General features: G+C 42.7%; 1 protein-coding gene across 4 annotated transcripts in view; it reads left to right on the top strand.

The window, feature by feature from the left end:
- LOC141265635 (beta-Ala-His dipeptidase-like) overlaps window positions 1-8515 on the top strand; it is a 47067-nt gene extending 38552 nt beyond the window's left edge. For all 4 annotated transcript variants that reach the window (XM_073678943.1, XM_073678944.1, XM_073678945.1 and 1 more), the window contains 5 exons: window positions 437-597; window positions 2154-2318; window positions 3329-3470; window positions 5969-6116; window positions 7829-8515. In XM_073678943.1, the coding sequence (XP_073535044.1) occupies window positions 437-597; window positions 2154-2318; window positions 3329-3470; window positions 5969-6116; window positions 7829-7949 (737 nt within the window). In that variant the 3' untranslated portion in view covers window positions 7950-8515. The remainder of the gene's footprint in view (window positions 1-436; window positions 598-2153; window positions 2319-3328; window positions 3471-5968; window positions 6117-7828) is intronic.
- The last annotated feature ends 11943 nt before the right edge of the window (window positions 8516-20458 follow it).

Below are 20458 nucleotides of genomic sequence, written 5' to 3'. Positions count from 1 at the left end.
TGTATAGTGCGCTATATAGTATCTGGAATGTAATGTTGACTATACAGTATTATCCATTATCTAATAACCAGTGGTTTGTATGACCTGTACAATGTGTTCAGCTTAGAGCCATATATATATAGTATATCCAGTCCCCACTGAGGATAACATAGTGTTAATACCAGTGTAGTGTGTCCTCTAGTGCATCAAATTGAATAAAAATGTAAGGTCTCCTACATATGACCAAATCTGGGATTCATATAACACCAATACTATGTTAATACTTATCAGTGGGGGCATTATCAGATGCCACGTATAAGGCCGACTCCGCTTGGTGCCCAATATTGTCCTATATTGCATACTGTTTATGGGCTGAGAAGCAAACTTCCTCTATAATAAAATTATAACTATTTAATAATAACATCAATATTTAACCCTTTATCTCTTGTGTTCACAGCAAGTCTTGTAGATACATCTGGACGAATCCTCATCCCAGGAATTTATGATGATGTTGCCCCATTAAGTGAGGAAGAGAGTAAATTATATGAAAATATAGATTTTGATATGGAGGAGCATAAAAATAACACCGAAGTGAACACATTTTTATACAATACTAAGGTAAACTGACATTTTTAGGGTAAAAAGCGGGTAATTTCCGGCAAAACCGATTGGATAAAAAATATATAAGTTTATTAAGTGAATTTTAAAGTCCATTTAAAAGTTAAAAACCTCAACACCTTACTTATTTCTGGCGTACTAGGACGCCCTTAGTTATAGGGCGTCCTTAGACATAGGGCATCCTATGACTAAGGGCATCTTAGTACGTCAAATGAGAAAGGTGTTGAGGTTTTTAATTTTTAAATTCACTCAATAAACTTATATTTTTTATCCAGTCGGTTGTGCCGGAAACCACCCGGTTTTTTTCTCTGTCAGCTGCAATCACCGCAGATACGGCACCCACTAGTTTCTAATCACAGCAACGGATTCATCCATGTTACCAGCTCTAACCCTCCCCCTCTCCCCAATTCCTTCTCTGACATTTTCAGTGATATATCCGATTTCTTTCATCCCATTCTCCTTTCAGTTATTACTGCTGATTGGTCAAACTTCATGGGAAGCAGCACCTGTGTCTCCTATGGGTCACCACCACAGCACCGTAGGCTTCTACGCTCTAACTCCAGTTTTCAAGAGCTGTGGGAGATCTGCATGCTCTGCCTGTAATAAAGCAGAAATAAAAATTACTACCCGACTAAAAGCATCTTTTTTTGATGCTCAAACATGAGATGTAACAGTATGAAGGAAGGACTGATGCGGCTCTTTGTGATTTCAGCTTCATGACTCATTTACTCCACCCGATCTGCAGCATTAAATGATAACCGATCGTCTACATGTTTTCTGATTGGTGGTCGTACAATAGCCCACCGTGCTTACGATGTGCACAGAATGATTAGTAATAAATCATTCTGCTTGCATAGAATATCATTGTTCTCGGCAGCACAGGTCCTGTTTACACAGATGTGCTGCCGACAACAATCGTTTTTAAGCAAGAGCGTTTGTTTGTTTGTCGAATGATCGGCAGCCTGTGTGCACTACACAATTATTTGGAAAACTTTCCTAGGAACACTCATTCCCAATAATCATGCAAATCTCTATATTTCTACATTTTGTCTCTCTGCTATTAATCAGCCGAAGGCTAGGATCACGCGAGCGTATAGTCTCCTCATCAGAGAGAATCGGGTTGATTATGAAATCGCACTCTGATGAAACTCCGATCAGAGTGTGATCACAGTGTGATCCGATTCTCTCGGATGAGGAGAAGATGGAGAAAAAAATGATCATAGAAACTGGGCTGCTATTGTAGAACCAGAGTTGTTTTTGCAGAACTCTGTGGGGCGAGAGGCGGGCACCCTGGTAGGAACTAGTGTTGCCAGCAGTATATTAAAACATACTGCTGCCGTACATTCAGGCACCAATGCAGAGACATTTTCTTGCGCAATATTGAGCCCTTTATTCCAAAACATGCAAGAGAACACCCAATAATAAATGTAAAAGCAAGATCCAAGCGCCACCAAGGGGCTATAATTGGTAATGCGTTTTTGTTGTTGCAATCCAGCAATCTATTTGGCAATTAACCCTCTGCATGCCACCAAAATAACATTTCACCTCTCACGCAGGAAGAGATTCTACAGCACATGTGGAGATATCCCAGTCTTTCCATCCATGGAATTGAAGGAGGATTTGCTGGAACTGGGACCAAAACTGTCATACCTTCAAAAGTCATTGGAAAGTTTTCAATTCGACAAGTTCCAAACATGCAAATTCCTGTAGTAGAAAAGCTGGTGAGGCTTAAATATGTTTTTATATACGGTATATTAGATAAAGGTGTGATTGCTGAGTTTCACAACTTGCACACATTGTTATAGGAGGAACGTTAGCAAAAAAAATAAAGCTTCACAAAAATGGAAAAATCTGTCTGCTTGGAGCTTGTACGGTGGCACATAGAGTCCCTAGAGATCCTCACTGGGGAACTTTCAGCACTTTATGTCCATATGAAACTCTGTGCATAGGAAAAGTATGGCCACAGAGAAGTATATGGTTGTCGTATTACATCTTGATACAACTTGGAGGCCATATTCTGCATGAAACCTTTAACATATAAAAGTGTTGTGCCACAGATTCCTTGTTAGTCATAGGATAAGAGGAGAGGTATAAGCCTTCTCCTAATACTTTTTTACCCTTAACTTTGGCTTCGGCCAAAAGAAAAAGAAAAAACGTAACAAAACAGCCCTGTGTGAACCCGGCCTTAATCAGATCCTTGACCTATAGTAGGTCTGTAATAAGCTGATTAATTACAAATGAGAACCAATATTTATGATCTATTATATTTCTAAGATATCGTTTATTAAAACAAATGTTGTATCTCTTATTTATGTTGTAAGATATTATTGGGTTAGAGAACTAATTTGCTTCTTTCACTGCAATAACTTTTGCACGCTGTATTAGTACTTCTATGTACAGCTATTAAAAGGAGGCTTTTACCTTTACCCTTGTTTTTTGGATTAGTTTATAATCCTCTGTTTGCAGCTCAAATATACATTGCCTCATTATCTCGAATAATTCTGTTAGGCGTAATAAACAGACCAACACTAGGACACCATCATGTACCCTTATTAGCCCTACTTAGTACTATATATTGGACTCCTTTAGTACTTAGTAAGTGATAGTTCAGTGCAATCTAAGCTCTCCATAGTATAAAATCATCCAGCAAACAGCGTACATTAGTCCAACCAAATGTAACATTTTATACAGAAAAAAGTAAAGTTAAATAAAAAAAAAATCTCTTTCCTAGGTGAAGACATATCTGGAAGATGTGTTCGCTAAGCTAAAAAGCCCAAACAAGCTTACAGTGTCACTGGAGATTAGAGCAATGCCGTGGGTGGCGAATGTGAATGATCCTCAGTATGAAGCAGCTAAAATTTCCATAAGAAAAGGTTTGTTTTCCAGTTAAATATGTGGAATAAATATTATGGGAAAGCATTTTAACATGTACACGACTCAAACAAATAAATTGAACACTTAAATAACAGAATATAACTCCAAGTAAATCAAACTTCCATGAAATCAAACTGTCCACTTAGGAAGCAACACTGAATGATAATCAATTTCACATGCTGTTGTGTAAATGGAATAGACAATAGATGGAAATTATTGGCAATTATCAAGACACACTCAATAAAGGAGTGGTTCTGCACGTGGGGACCACAGGCCACATCTCAGTACCAATGCTTTCTGGCTGATAATTGGTCACTTTTGAATGTTGGTTGTGCTTTCACACTCGTGATAGCACGAGACGGACTCTACAACCCACAGAAGTTGCGCAGGTAGTGCAGCTCATCCAGGATGGCACATCAATGTGAGCTGTGGCAAGAAGGTTTGCTGTGTCTGTCAGCGTAGTGTCCAGAGGCTGGAGGCGCTACCAGGAGACAGGCCAGTACACCAAGAGACGTGGAGGGGGCCGTAGGAGGACAACAACCCAGCAGCAGGACCGCTACCTCCGCCTTTGTGCAAGGAGGAACAGGAGGAGCACTGCCAGAGCCCTGCAAAATGACCTCCAGCAGGCCACAAATGTGCATGTGCCTGCATAAACGGTTAGAAACTGACCCCATGAGAGTGGTATGAGGGCCCGACATCCACAGATGGGGGTTGTGCTCACAGCCAAACACCGTGCAGGATGCTTGGCATTTGCCACAGAACACCAGGATTGGCAAAGTCGCCACTGGCGCCCTGTGCTCTTCACAGATGAAAGCAGGTTCACACTGAGCACATGTCACAGACGTGACAGAGTCTGGAGACGCCGTGGAGAGCGATCTGCTGCCTGCAACATCCTTCAGCATGACCGGTTTGGCAGTGAGTCAGTAATGGTGTGGGGTGGCATTTCTTTGGAGGGCCGCACAGCCCTCCATGTGCCCGCCAGAGGTAGCCTGACTGCCATTAGGTATCGAGATGAGATCCTCAGACCCCTTGTGAGGCCATATGCTGGTGCGGTTGGCCCTGGGTTCCTCCTAATGCAGGACAATGCCAGACCTCATGTTGCTGGAGTGTGTCAACAGTTCCTGCAAGATGAAGGCGTTGAAGCTATGGACTGGCCTGCCCATTCCCCAGACCTGAATCCGATTGAGCACATCTGGGACATCATGTCTCGCTCCATCCACCAATGTCACGTTGCACCACAGACTGTCCAGGAGTTGACGATGCTTTAGTCCAGGTCTGGGAGGAGATCCCACAGGAGACCATCCGCAACCTCATCAGGAGCATGCCCAGGCCTTGTAGGGAGGTCATACAGGCACCTGGAGGCCACACACAATACTGAGCCTCATTTTGACTTGTTTTAAGGACATTACATCAAAGTTGGATCAGCCTGTAGTGTGTTTTTCCACTTTAATTTTGGGGGTGACTCCAAATCCAGGCCTCCATTGGTTAATAAATTTGATTTCCATTGATGATTTTTGTGTGATTTTGTTGTCAGCACATTCAACTTTGTACAGAACAAAGTATTCAATGAGAATATTTCATTCATTCAGATCTAGGATGTGTTATATGAGTGTTCCCTTTATTTTTTTGAGCAGTGTACATAGTCCTCATACCTATACTGCAAGGTGTCTTAAAGTTAATTGACAACTGCATACATATGAGCTTATACGCTTGTCTATTTTTCTTATTCCCTTATAGCTCTCTACTTGTCTATTTTTCAATTTTTTTTTATTTTATTTTTCACAATCTCAAAGGACAACTAAAATACATTTTAAATTGTGTTCCTTTTATTTTTATCTGTCGGACATTTTTTTTTTTTGTGGAGTGGGGCTAGAAGCAGTGATTCAGGTTAGGGATCTTTTTTTTTCATTTTGGTTTATTTTTATTTTTTTTTATTTGCCATTTATTTCACACATTGTGCACCACATAAGGTAATAAATACTTGGGGCCATTTCAACATTGAAATTTGTATATTTGGGATTTTCCCTGCAATTGGGGCAAGCATATTCGCCTAAGATACAGGGCAACTTTATACTCCTGCTTCAACTACATATGCCAGGATTCTACAGGCACTCGGCGATCATATGATTGCTGGGTCTGAAATAAGCATTGTTAGTGCTTTCTATATTGTACAAACAATGTTAGTGTATTTAGAGAATAGGAAGACAGAGATGGTAATAAACCATCTCTGCCTTCTCTATGGGGAGTCTGGCTGTGTCTGACAGCCATCTTCTTGCTCCTGTAGCTGTATAATCTTGAGTCATATGCAGACTATCCATTGTTAGTCTATTGGCGGTCGAAGAGTAGTTGAAATAAATTATTTATTCCACAAATCTGATGATTCTCAGTTTATTAATATCAGTGTCAAACCATCACCATCATAATATTACAAAGGTGTCCTTACTATCTTTCATAAAGCTCTAGTTAGCACAATGATTATCTCTGCTGAACTTTGCAGTGTTTGGAGTTAACCCAGACATGATCAGGGATGGATCTACTATCCCACTGGCCCGGACCTTTCAGGATCTGACCAAAAAGAGAGTAATGATGCTTCCTATTGGTGGTGCAGATGATGGAGAACACTCACAGAATGAAAAAATTAGCAGGTGAGAAACATGAATTACTAAATCTGATATGTGGTTTATGTGAGCATTCATGAGAAGGTCTGAGGTCAGCTGACAACTATCTAATGGGTATGGTTTGGGTAAGGGCGCAGTCAGACGGCTGTATAACACAGACTATCGCATTGCAGTGCACGGACTGGCCATCGGCTCTCCTGACCTGAGCATAACAGCCTATATTTCTATGAAGCTGTCACGCTCCGGTCAGCAGAGTCGATGGCGTCTGTGTTATACGGCCGTCTGACCACTCCCTTATCTGGAGTATGGCTTCAGGAAGGGGGTATCACCAATTCTTGAATTTTCTCAGTAAATTACCACACCTTTTATCCTCGTGAACCTGGATAGCTGAATTCTGATATTTACTAAGTACAGGTGCATCTCACAAAATTAGAATATCATCAAAAAGTAAATTTATTTCAGTTCTTCAATCCAAAAAGTGAACATATATTATATAGAGTCATTACAAACAGAGTGATCTATTTCAAGTGTTTATTTCTGTTAACGTTGATGATTATGGCTTACAGCCAATGAAAACACAAAAGTCATTATCTCAGTAAATTAGAATACTTTATATATACTTCAGTAAATGCACTCAATACTTGGTTGAAATAAATTAACTTTTTGATGATATTCTAATTTTGTGAGATGCACCTGTATAATTTCAGGTGCAGACAATCATTTTCTCTCCATCTGAGAAAATCGGTTCAATTATGGTAATCAGACTCTTATCAGAGTTTGATCAGAATGTGATCAGAGTGGGATCTGATTTTCTTGGAGGGTGGAGTGCAAGAAAAAAAAAGTTTCTTCACCTTCTTCATTATGTCAGTCCGTGAAAATTGGACCTTAGTCGGAATATTGTCGATGAAAAATTTGTCAGTCTAACCACTTTACGATCTTGGATGTATAGGTAGGTCCAGGGTCGTCTACCCCCCTTTGATGTGGGCTCCAGCACTGAGCCCACATCTTTCCAGGCACATGACAGCTGGTCTGATCAGATGTCATGCGCCTCTAATAGCGATCCACCCGCGGCTGTTAACATGTTAAAAACCACTGTCTATCTCTGACAGCGTCATTTAACTCGAGTGCGCCGGAAGCGCATCATAAAACATGCTCATCGGCGCCCGTGTCACATGATCGCTGGACGTCGATAGGTGGTCATGACAGCCGGGGTTCTGTAGAAGACCCCCGTGCTCGTCATTGCAGATCTATGAACGTCAGCCCAATGCCAGCATTCATAGGAGATTATGATTTCTGCTAAAATTGACAAAAAAAATGAAAAAGTTATGGCTCTGGGAAGAAAAAGAGAAAAAAACTAAAACTGAAAATTACAAGATCGTGAAGGGGTTAAGGTTAGGTTCAGGCAAGTGTCTGATAATTCATTCGCTTTTCATCCTGAAAAAATAACTGATTTTCATCCATATTTCATCTGTATGCCATTCGCGTGTCATCCATGTTACTTTTCTACATCCGCATGACATTCGATGTTATACATCAGCAGTTAAAATAATTTACTAGACCAAATTTTTTCACAAAATTTTTCCTCCAAACAGTTCTATTAGTGAACATTAATCCATGTGCTATCCGATGATATAGAGAGAACATAAATGTATAATACGCTATTCTGAAGAAAACAGATTGGATGGTCCACAGATCTTCATGTTTTTTTTTAACAATTGTGTTGTCTTATTCTATTGCAGATCTAATTACATCCAGGGGACCAAAATATTTGCATCATTTTTCTCGGAATTGTCAAAAATTCATGAAGATTTGCAGACAAAATCAAATCCCAAGAATTTAACAATCTCACAGCTGAATTGAAGAAGCTGAACGGAAGAAATATGGGACCTGATTCATCAAGAAAATCTGAAAAGTGGTGTGTGCCGTGCCACAAATCTTATTCCAGTCAAGGACTGCAGTAAGATTTCTGGCATAAGGTACGCCACAGCTTGTCATTAATTAGACGAGTTGCGGTGTCACACTCCTGTCCCGCCCCAGCTCCACCCATTTAGGTGAAGTCACGTGAAACTGTCATGAAAACGCCAAAAGTTGCAACATTTTTGTGCATCTTCATGTAAAGCAAATATTTTGCAACTTTTCAAAGCGATTTATGTCAGAATTCTGGGATAATCGCTTTGATGAATCAGGGCCTTAATATCTGGGATGCAGACAAGCAAGTCACTGCTGACTGCTTCTCAACACAATCCACCATAATCTTCATGATTTCTACAGCGCAGAAGATTCTACTCTCAAACGTTGTCACCTTTGATATTTTAGGACTGAAACAATGCTAAGTGACCCATACTCTTGCCTACACGTGATATTTTGCTTGTATTGTCTGATATATTGTATCCATGCACTATTTTATTACATTCATTACAAACCAATCTTGACTTTTGCATTTTTCTGTGTTGCTATTATTAACCATAAATCTATGCTCCCAAAATGTCCAAGATCGAGCACAACAGTCCAAGAGTCTGAGCATTGTCCTGTGTAACCACCAACATGTCCAGGGAGTCTTAATGGTTGGACCAGGGTATCATTGGCTTCCGATTAGCCCAATAGAACACGTCAGAGTCTTATGAGAAATATATCACTGCTAGGTTTACAGGAGGAGTGGGTTGACTAGGAACAGCTCATCTCAGTCATAGCAGTATAGGAGGAGATGAGAATGATCAATTGCTGGCTCAGTAATGGAAGTACTATGGATGTAATCAGTATAGTATCACTGTTGGCAGCTACTCTTGGCACTGTGGCTGGCTTTTCTTTTTATCTAGATGGTGAACAAAATGGGCTAATATGATTGTTTCCGCAAAAATAATGGACATGCTGCGGATTTTTCTGCAATGATAATCCGCAGCGGAAATTTCAGCAGCATGTGCACAGCACATGCGGATTATCATTGGGGACCATGGGGCACGTATTACCAAGCGTTTTTTAAGCGTTTTCGCTGCGGAAATTCCGCGGCAAAAACGCTTGACAAACTCATAGTGGGCAAGCAGCCTTACATCCGAAAATTACACCAAAACTGTTCACATGTTCCTATTGCAGCTCAACCCCATTCACATACTGTGCCAAACACAATCCATAGACGTGTGGTGCTGTTCTCAGGAGAAAGCAGCCATGTTTTTTCTGAACAACTCTTTTAATTCATTTATTTTATCGTTGCTGTATTCTGTCATCTTCAGTCCATCTGCCTCAAGTACAATTGTGACTGTGTGGCATATTGAGAGTTGGAGGGGAGCATGATAGTGTGAAATGAAGGGAGACAGTCTGAAAAGAAGTAAAATGAAAGAAGTGCTCTTATCAATGGCAACAGTTATCTTTTCACTGAATATTTTTTATGTATGAGGCCCGCTGCCATGAGAAAGCAATGCAGGGAGAGACCAGTTACTAAAGGGGAGCAGGTATGAAGAAACCACTGGAGACCCACCTGTTCGACTAGTCTCCTGTGCGGCTCGGTCCCCGGTGGCTTTTAAAGGATGTTTTTCTCTGACATGCCTTTCAGTCTGTCATTTGTGGCTGAAATCATACAGCCAGCGAATGATACAAAGTGCCCATGGATCGGGCAGCATGTATCAGCTGTCAGGTCCATTTAAAGGACTAACGTCAAGTTAGGACTTTGCCTCCTTTTGAAAATTCCAAATCTCCTACTTTCCTCTACAGTCATAGCTGTACATGATAAAATCCTGTCTGCCACGAGTCACCCCTAGAAAGAGCTAACCTATGCTGTAGGTATATACATTTCAGTGGTGCTTGTATACTTTTTTTATGCATTAAGTTTCCCGTGATTGCTGTGTGCAAGCTAATGCTTTGACTGTGTTTTGGAAGGCAGAGGGAACAGGGTCAAGCCCTTTACCTCCACAGATTTCACAGCATCTCTGTCCTACAAAGCAATGGGTTTTTTTGTTTCTTTTTTTAAATTGCAAGTAAATTTACTTTAATAATTAGATTTCTAAGATGACCAGACAGAGCTTTAGCCAGAAAATGCATATTTAAAACAATAAGCGCAGATTTTTCATAATTGTATGTATGCAAAACTTAAATACACTGTGACACTGTGTAATTTATCATGTGTTGCTTGTCTCGAAAAAACTTGTACAAAATTAGGAACACCCCATAACTAGTGTTGAGCATTCCGATACTGAAATATCGGGTATCGGCCGATATTCGCAGTATCGGAATTCCGATACTTAATTCCGATACTTTTGCAATATCGTATACCGGAATCGGAAGTTCCCATAATGCAATGAGCCATTTTCATTTTATTCAGCCAATGAGGATCCTAAGAAGTGTGGGCACATCCTGTTAGGCATGTAGGCATCTTAACTAATGGCATGGCTGTGATTGGCTGCTGAAATGATGTCATGATGCACTATAAAAGCCGCCGCCGCCATTTTGAGCTCACTCTGCTGTGAATTCAGTTAGGGATAGGACGCTGTTGTTCTGAGGGACAGTTTTAGCTACCTATTTGGTCTATTCTGCTTTACCCAAGCTACTTTATAAATCGCTGTGCCTTGCAGCGCTAGTGCACAGTTCTCTGTGCTGTACACTGCTGTCTTCAAGGTCTGTGTGTGTGAGTCCAGCTCACGCTGTAGTGTATGCTTCAACCACGTCTGGTTGTAGTGCACTCAGTGTGTGTCACTGCCTCATACATTGTCCTTTTTTGCCAATTCATAATTTTTCCTGATATCTCCTATTAGTGTGGTGGTTCCATCCATATTCAGCTAAATTGGTTCCAAACACACTATATAGGAGTAGATAGAGAAATTTTTTTGGTCTTGCAGCGCTAGTGCACAGTGCTCTGCATCTGTACTGTTCACCGCTGTCTGCAAGGTCTGTGTGTGTGACTGCAGCTCACGCTGTAGTGTGTGCTTCAACCCCGTCTGGTTGTAGTGCACTCAGTGTGTGTCACTGCCTCATACATTGTCCTTTATTGCCAATTCATAATTTTTCCTGATATCTCCTATTAGTGTGGTGGTTCCATCCGTATTCAGCTAAATTGGTTCCAAACACACTATATAGGAGTAGTTAGAGGAGCCTTTCTGCAGCATTGGGCCCTGCAGCCCCAGCCAGATTAGTATAAGCCTATTTTTTGCAGCCTCATCTATTGCATTGTAGGTTACCTTCCTACATTGTAATAGCTACAAAAAGTTTGTGATACTATCGTTATTACATCTTTAGGCACATCCAGTGTCTTTTTGTGACAAAAAAAAACTAAATAAAGTTCACCAAACACTCCACTTTACAGTTGTGTAGGCCACATTAGCTCATATTAAAGTCTAGTCCACACTTTATAAAATTAGTGTTTCTTATACCTGTTAGCAGCTGTTCAGGAATAAGCACACTAAGCCCTTAGTACTTTTCTGCCTATCTTTATCAGTCTACCAAGATGAAGAAGGCAGGGAGTAAGGCATGTGGTCGTGGGCGTGGAGTTTCTGCAGGGAGAGGACGTGAGGATTCTGTGCCTGCAGGGAGAGGACGTGGGGATTCTGTGCCTGCTGCGGGCACCAGTGACTCAGCATCCCCCAGTTTTACCAGGGAACAGTCCTTTATGCGCAGCTTTGTAGGAGCTAGCCGTACCCCACTGCTGCGCGAGGACCAAATTGAAGCCGTTGTCGGATGGATGGCAGCTAACGCATCGACTTCAATTAGTTCCAGATCCTCTCAGGTCCTGAGCACTGAAGAGCACCCATCTGTCTCTTCACCACCTGCCAAATTGCCCAGGCAGTCAGAGAGCCCTGGACAGGAGCCATCTCCACTTCTGTTCTCTGAATCTCTTGGCTTGGAAAGAGGGGGCCAGCCAAGCAGAATTCTAGAATTTGAAGAAGAGGTAGTATGCAGTGATGCGCAACCATTTTGTCTCTCTGAATCTGAAGAGGCGGGTGGGCCAGTGCCTATGGTCAGCAGCACACCTCAGTACGCATCTGATGATGAGACTCAGGTGCCACTTTCTGGTGCGTACTGTGCTGTCGAGACTACCCAGGAGAAGCAGTTGTTTGAAGAGGGTGGTGTAGATGATGAGGTCCTTGACCCATCATGGCGTGAGGGACAGGAAGGTGGTGGGAGCAGCTCTGAGGAAGAGATTCCCCGAACGGCCCAAAAAGGAGGGAGAGGGAGGGGGCAGACTTGGTTGCCTGTAGCCTCCACTTCGGCACCCATTAGGAGCATGGCTCTTCCAAAATCCAAAGCGGGCGCTCCCAAGACTTGCAGTGCCTGGTCCTTTTTTGACACAGTTGCAGATGACATTTGCTTTGTCAAATGCAAGCTGTGTAATCAGAAGGTGAAAAGAGGGAAAAGTGTCAGCAACCTCAATACCACAAATATGTGGAAACATGTGCGGACCAAGCACGTGGTGGAGTTACAAAAACACACTGAAGACCTAGGCCAACCTACAGCGCCACCTACCACCTCTTCAGCTCGTGTTGTAGCCTCTTCCTCCAGCTCACACACAGCTGGTTCGGCTTCCTCACAGGATCGCCATGGAAGAATCTCTGGCACTGTTGTACAGAGACACAGTGTAATTCCACCCACAGCACCACTTTCCCAGTCATCCTCACACTCCCAAGCCAGTCTACAGCCATCGTTAGCACAGGCATGGGAGAAAAGGCACCCATACTCGGCAAACCACCCCCGAGCACAGGCTCTGAATGCTGGCATTGCTAAACTACTGGCCCTTGAAATGCTATCATTCAGGCTGGTGGAGACTGACACATTCCGTAACTTTATGGCATTGGCAGTCCCACAATACAACGTGCCCAGCCGCTTTTATTTCAGCAGGCAAGCCGTCCCTGCCCTGCAACATCATGTGGAGGGAAAAATTAAACATGCGCTACAAAACGCCGTCAGTAGCAAGGTCCACCTGACCACCGATGCGTGGACCAGTAAGCATGGACAGGGACGATACCTTTCCCTCACTGCCCATTGGGTAAATGTTGTGGAGCCGGGTACAAATCTTGAGAGTGGCGCTGTACGTGTTCTGCCAACTCCAAGGATTGCAGGAATCCAGTCTGTACACATTGACTCCTCCTCATACTCCAGTTCCTCTGAATCAGCGCTGCAGGAGCCGTCACGGTCTACCTCCACATCGACCCGTGAACGGTTACCTGTTATGATGACCGATATGAGCACAGCCGTGGCCAAAAGTCAACAGGCCGTATTAAAATTAATTTCTTTGGGGAATCGAAGCCACACAGCGCAGGAGCTCTGGAATGCCATCAAGCAGCAGAGCGATGTGTGGTTTGTGCCAGCGAATCTCCAGCCAGGCATGGTAGTGTGTGACAATGGCCGAAATCTGGTGGCAGCTCTGGGCCTAGGCAACCTCACTCACATCCCATGTCTGGCACATGTGCTCAACTTGGTCGTGCAGAGCTTTTTGAGGGACTATCCGGATCTTGATGCACTGCTTCACAAGGTCCGCATAGAGTGCACTCACTTGCGGCGTTCCAGCAATGCAAGATCACGCATTGCAGCTCTGCAGCGCCGATTACGTCTTCCGGAACATCGCATCATATGTGACCTACCCACCAGGTGGAATTCAACGTTACATATGTTGGAGAGGTTGTGTGAGCAGCAGTAATGGAGTACTAGCTGCAGCAGGCGCAAACAAGTCGCAGTGCGCGCCGTTCACACTTCACCACCACTGAGTGGGCCTCTATGAAGGACATTTGCCACGTTTTGCGTGCCTTCGATTATTCCACGCGGATGGCGAGTGCAGATGATGCACTAGTCAGCATGACTATCCCCCTTATCTGCCTGCTTGAAAAAACACTGCAAGCACTAAGGGACGAGGTTTTGGAAGAGGTGGAGGATGGGAGTCACAAATGCCATCTGCTTCTCTACAGTCTGCGCAACGTGGTTCCTCACAAAGGCCTAGGCAGGGGACACTTTGTGAGGAGGATGAGGAGGAGTCAATGGATGAGGAAGACATCTGTCCAGAGGAGGGAGGTACACAATGCTCTAGTAGTCAGTATCTAGAGCGAGGGTGGGGTGATGCAGAGCAGGCAGAGATCACGCCTCAAGCAGGGGACAGCGTTTCTTGGCCAGTTGGCAGTCTGCAGCACATGGTTGATTTCATGCTGCAGTGCCTGAGAAACGACCGCCGCATCGCCCACATTCTCAACACGGCTGATTATTGGGTGTCCACCCTCCTAGATCCTCGCTACCGGAACAACTTACAAAGCCTCATAACACCGTTGAACCGGGAGCGTAAAATGCGGGAGTACCAAGATGCACTGGTGCATTCCATCATGTTCTCCATTCCAACCGAGAGCAGTGCTGCTAGTGCTTTACAAAGCAGCTCAGTGCGTCGAGGCAGTGGAGGAAGCTCTGCAAAAAGAGGGAGCAGAAGCAGCGCCTCCGCACAAGGCAAGACCAGTATGGCCGAAATGTGGCAAAGTTTTGTGTCCACGCCGCCACAAATGTCTACACCATCACAGACGGCTCCAGTCAGCAGGAGGCAACGTTTCTGTCAGATGGTGACAGACTACATGTCTTGCCCTCTTAGTGTACTCCCAGACGGCTCTTCTCCCTTCAAGTTTTGGGTCTGTAAGCTGGATACATGGCCAGAGCTTAGTCAGTATGCATTGGAGGTGCTAGCTTGCCCTGCTGCTAGTGTATTATCGGAACGCGTCTTTAGTGCCGCAGGTGGTGTACTAACAGACTGTCGCATGCGACTATCCTCCGATAACGTTGACCGGCTTACTTTTCTCAAAATGAACAAGGCCTGGATCTCTCATGAATTTGCCAGTCCTCTTCCAGAATAAATAATTGGTGGCAACAGTATCCAGGTCTCCTGTTCTGTTCATGTTTCTACCACCTGAATTGTAATCCCTGAGCTCCAACACCGCCAGTTGGCGCTCGGAAGTGCCGTCTGCACAGTCAACACTTGCTGTCGTTGTTATTGGGGTTCAGTAACGTCAGCTGTTCCCCTGCTGTGCGGACGGCAATTTCTCCTGCTCTGTCCACATTCTCACTACTACAGATTTGAAAGTTTCTCCAATTACACCTCTGGCTCCTCTGTTTTCAGTATTATCCCTGAGCTCCAACACCGCCAGTTGGCGCTCGGAAGTGCCGTCTGCACAGTCAACACTTGCTGCCGTGTTATTGGGGTTCAGTAACGTCAGCTGTTCCCCTGCTGTGCGGACGGCAATTTCTCCTGCTCTGTCCACATTCTCACTACTACAGATTTGAAAGTTTCTCCAATTACACCTCTGGCTCCTCTGTTTTCAGTATTATCCCTGAGCTCCAACACCGCCAGTTGGCGCTCGGAAGTGCCATCTGCACAGTCAACACTTGGTGCCGTGTTATTGGGGTTCAGTAATGTCAGCTGTTCCCCTGCTGTGCGGACGGCAATTTCTCCTGCTCTGTCCACATTCTCACTACTACAGATTTGAAAGTTTCTCCAATTACACCTCTGGCTCCTCTGTTTTCAGTATTATCCCTGAGCTCCAACACCGCCAGTTGGCGCTCGGAAGTGCCGTCTGCACAGTCAACACTTGCTGCCGTGTTATTGGGGTTCAGTAACGTCAGCTGTTCCCCTGCTGTGCGGACGGCAATTTCTCCTGCTCTGTCCACATTCTCACTACTACAGATTTGAAAGTTTCTCCAATTACACCTCTGGCTCCTCTGTTTTCAGTATTATCCCTGAGCTCCAACACCGCCAGTTGGCGCTCGGAAGTGCCGTCTGCACAGTCAACACTAGAGATGAGCGTTGTTCTACTCGAACTGTTCGCCAATCTCAAATTCGAGCTGTTTTGGGCGGTGTTCGAGCCGTTCGGCGAACACGAACAATTTGAGAAAAATTCGGCTGTTCGAGGTTATGTTCGATAACTGTTCGTGCACCAAAATCATAACTGGATTTTTTCTCAGTAATGATGAAAATTAATGTTAATACGCAGTTTGAGTGTACAGCGGGGTGGGGGGAGGGGCAGGGGATGGATCTCTGCAGGAACAATGAAGATCTCCATTTTTTTTTCTCTTTCCCGCATTTACAGTGGGGAGGTGCAATCTGTCAGCCTATCAGCAGCGCACACACGGAGCGAAGTGCTTTTTTTCACACAAGCAAGGGCATGTGTCATTGGCAGTGTATGTCACATGTCCTTGCCCTATAAGACCAAGCCATTTTCCCCGTCGCCACCATTTTCTCACTGCTGCAGCTGCGTGTTAGACGGCACCGCTGTTGCTGTGTGCGCTATACCTTGTTAATTTCAAGCCAATTTTCGCACAAATATACAGATAGCTTGGGAGTAGGGAATAGTTGTGATTGCAGTCCTTTTAAGGACTAGGTTACAGCATTTCCTACGACTTTTATCAGGCAGGTCTGTGCTCTTAAATAGATAGGTTGTGGGAGTAAAGACTAATTGTAATTGGAGTCCTTTTCAGGACTAGGTTACATCAGTTCCTATCAGTTTTTGCCAGGCAGGTCTGTGCCAGTGCTGTGCAAGTTTTTTTCACAGCATTTGGCTGAATCTAGCAAAGCTAATCCTTTTTGGCCTATTGCAGAGTGTGTTAGTCAGTGGAGTAGCCTATCTGTGTTGCAAGATATACCACCTGTGTATAGAATACCAATTTTTTTACTGCACCTAGTGAAGTAAAATCTTTTGGGCATAGCATCATTCTATTAGTCCATCTATACTGACCTCCATCAGGTTGCAAACTGAATCTAATTTTTTTCTGCATCTAGCTCTGAAAAAATATTGGGCTTCTAGCTGTGTGTGGGTCTTGTTCTATTAATCCATCTATACTGACCTCCATCAGGTTGCAAACTGAATATAATTTTTTTCTGCATCTAGCTCTGAAAAAATATTTGGCCTTCTAGCAGTGTGTGGGACTTGTTCTATTAGTCCACCTATACTGACCTCCATCAGGTTGCAAACTGAATATATTTTTTTCTGCATCTACCTCTGAAAAAATATTGGGCTTCTAGCTGTGTGTCGGACTTGTTGTATTAGTCCATCTATACTGACCTCCATCAGGTTGCAAACTGAATATAATTTTTTTCTGCATCTAGCTCTGAAAAAATATTGGGCTTCTAGCTGTGTGTGGGTCTTGTTCTATTAATCCATCTATACTGACCTCCATCAGGTTGCAAACTGAATATAATTTTTTTCTGCATCTAGCTCTGACAAAATATTGGGCTTCTAGCTGTGTGTGGGTCTTGTTCTATTAATCCATCTATACTGACCTCCATCAGGTTGCAAACTGAATATCATTTTTTTCTGCATCTAGCTCTGAAAAAATATTGGGCTTCTAGCTGTGTGTGGGTCTTGTTCTATTAATCCATCTATACTGACCTCCATCAGGTTGCAAACTGAATATAATTTTTTTCTGCATCTAGCTCTGAAAAAATATTTGGCCTTCTAGCAGTGTGTGGGACTTGTTCTATTAGTCCACCTATACTGACCTCCATCAGGTTGCAAACTGAATATATTTTTTTCTGCATCTACCTCTGAAAAAATATTGGGCTTCTAGCTGTGTGTGGGACTTGTTGTATTAGTCCATCTATACTGACCTCCATCAGGTTGCAAACTGAATATAATTTTTTTCTGCATCTAGCTCTGAAAAAATATTGGGCTTCTAGCTGTGTGTGGATCTTGTTCTATTAATCCATCTATACTGACCTCCATCAGGTTGCAAACTGAATATAATTTTTTTCTGCATTTAGCTGTGAAAAAATATTGGGCTTCTAGCTGTGTGTGGGTCTTGTTCTATTAATCCATCTATACTGACCTCCATCAGGTTGCAAACTGAATATAATTTTTTTCTGCATCTAGCTCTGAAAAAATATTTGGCCTTCTAGCAGTGTGTGGGACTTGTTCTATTAGTCCACCTATACTGACCTCCATCAGGTTGCAAACTGAATATATTTTTTCTGCATTTACCTCTGAAAAAATATTGGGCTTCTAGCTGTGTGTGGGACTTGTTGTATTAGTCCATCTATACTGACCTCCATCAGGCTGCAAACTGAATATAATTTTTTTCTGCATCTAGCTCTGAAAAAATATTGGGCTTCTAGCTGTGTGTGGGTCTTGTTCTATTAATCCATCTATACTGACCTCCATCAGGTTGCAAACTGAATATAATTTTTTTCTGCATCTAGCTCTGACAAAATATTGGGCTTCTAGCTGTGTGTGGGTCTTGTTCTATTAATCCATCTATACTGACCTCCATCAGGTTGCAAACTGAATATAATTTTTTTCTGCATCTAGCTCTGAAAAAATATTGGGCTTCTAGCTGTGTGTGGGTCTTGTTCTATTAATCCATCTATACTGACCTCCATCAGGTTGCAAACTGAATATAATTTTTTTCTGCATCTAGCTCTGAAAAATATTGGGCTTCTAGCTGTGTGTGGGTCTTGTTCTATTAATCCATCTATACTGACCTCCATCAGGTTGCAAACTGAATATTATTTTTTTCTGCATCTAGCTCTGAAAAAATATTTGGCCTTCTAGCAGTGTGTGGGACTTGTTCTATTAGTCCACCTATACTGACCTCCATCAGGTTGCAAACTGAATATATTTTTTTCTGCATCTACCTCTGAAAAAATATTGGGCTTCTAGCTGTGTGTGGGACTTGTTGTATTAGTCCATCTATACTGACCTCCATCAGGTTGCAAACTGAATATAATATTTTTCTGCATCTAGCTCTGAAAAAATATTGGGCTTCTAGCTGTGTGTGGGTCTTGTTCTATTAATCCATCTATACTGACCTCCATCAGGTTGCAAACTGAATATAATTTTTTTCTGCATCTAGCTCTGAAAAAATATTGGGCTTCTAGCTTTGTGTGGGTCTTGTTCTATTAATCCATCTATACTGACCTCCATCAGGTTGCAAACTGAATATAATTTTTTTCTGCATCTAGCTCTGAAAAAATATTGGGCTTCTAGCTGTGTGTGGGTCTTGTTCTATTAATCCATCTATACTGACCTCCATCAGGTTGCAAACTGAATATAATTTTTTCTGCATCTACCTCTGAAAAAATATTGGGCTTCTAGCTGTGTGTGGGACTTGTTGTATTAGTCCATCTATACTGACCTCCATCAGGTTGCAAGTTGAATATAATTTTTTTCTGCATCTAGCTCTGAAAAAATATTGGGCTTCTAGCTGTGTGTGGGTCTTGTTCTATTAATCCATCTATACTGACCTCCATCAGGTTGCAAACTGAATATAATTTTTTTCTGCATCTAGCTCTGAAAAAATATTTGGCCTTCTAGCAGTGTGTGGGACTTGTTCTATTAGTCCACCTATACTGACCTCCATCAGGTTGCAAACTGAATATATTTTTTTCTGCATCTACCTCTGAAAAAATATTGGGCTTCTAGCTGTGTGTGGGACTTGTTGTATTAGTCCATCTATACTGACCTCCATCAGGTTGCAAACTGAATATAATTTTTTTCTGCATCTAGCTCTGAAAAAATATTGGGCTTCTAGCTGTGTGTGGGTCTTGTTCTATTAATCCATCTATACTGACCTCCATCAGGTTGCAAACTGAATATAATTTTTTTCTGCATCTAGCTCTGAAAAAATATTGGGCTTCTAGCTGTGTGTGGGTCTTGTTCTATTAATCCATCTATACTGACCTCCATCAGGTTGCAAACTGAATATAATTTTTTTCTGCATCTAGCTCTGAAAAAATATTTGGCCTTCTAGCAGTGTGTGGGACTTGTTCTATTAGTCCACCTATACTGACCTCCATCAGGTTGCAAACTGAATATATTTTTTCTGCATCTACCTCTGAAAAAATATTGGGCTTCTAGCTGTGTGTGGGACTTGTTGTATTAGTCCATCTATACTGACCTCCATCAGGTTGCAAACTGAATATAATTTTTTTCTGCATCTAGCTCTGACAAAATATTGGGCTTCTAGCTGTGTGTGGGTCTTGTTCTATTAATCCATCTATACTGACCTCCATCAGGTTGCAAACTGAATATAATTTTTTTCTGCATCTAGCTCTGAAAAAATATTGGGCTTCTAGCTGTGTGTGGGTCTTGTTCTATTAATCCATCTATACTGACCTCCATCAGGTTGCAAACTGAATATAATTTTTTTCTGCATCTAGCTCTGAAAAAATATTGGGCTTCTAGCTGTGTGTGGGTCTTGTTCTATTAATCCATCTATACTGACCTCCATCAGGTTGCAAACTGAATATTATTTTTTTCTGCATCTAGCTCTGAAAAAATATTTGGCCTTCTAGCAGTGTGTGGGACTTGTTCTATTAGTCCACCTATACTGACCTCCATCAGGTTGCAAACTGAATATATTTTTTTCTGCATCTACCTCTGAAAAAATATTTGGCTTCTAGCTGTGTGTGGGACTTGTTGTATTAGTCC

This window comes from Phyllobates terribilis, unplaced genomic scaffold, assembly GCF_046119375.1.
Source record: "Phyllobates terribilis strain yellow unplaced genomic scaffold, ASM4611937v1 Scaffold_4__5_contigs__length_816908805, whole genome shotgun sequence".
NCBI classification, from domain to species: domain Eukaryota; kingdom Metazoa; phylum Chordata; class Amphibia; order Anura; family Dendrobatidae; genus Phyllobates; species Phyllobates terribilis.
Note: the sequence above shows the minus strand (reverse complement) of the source record. Positions and strands in the feature narration are given on the sequence as shown.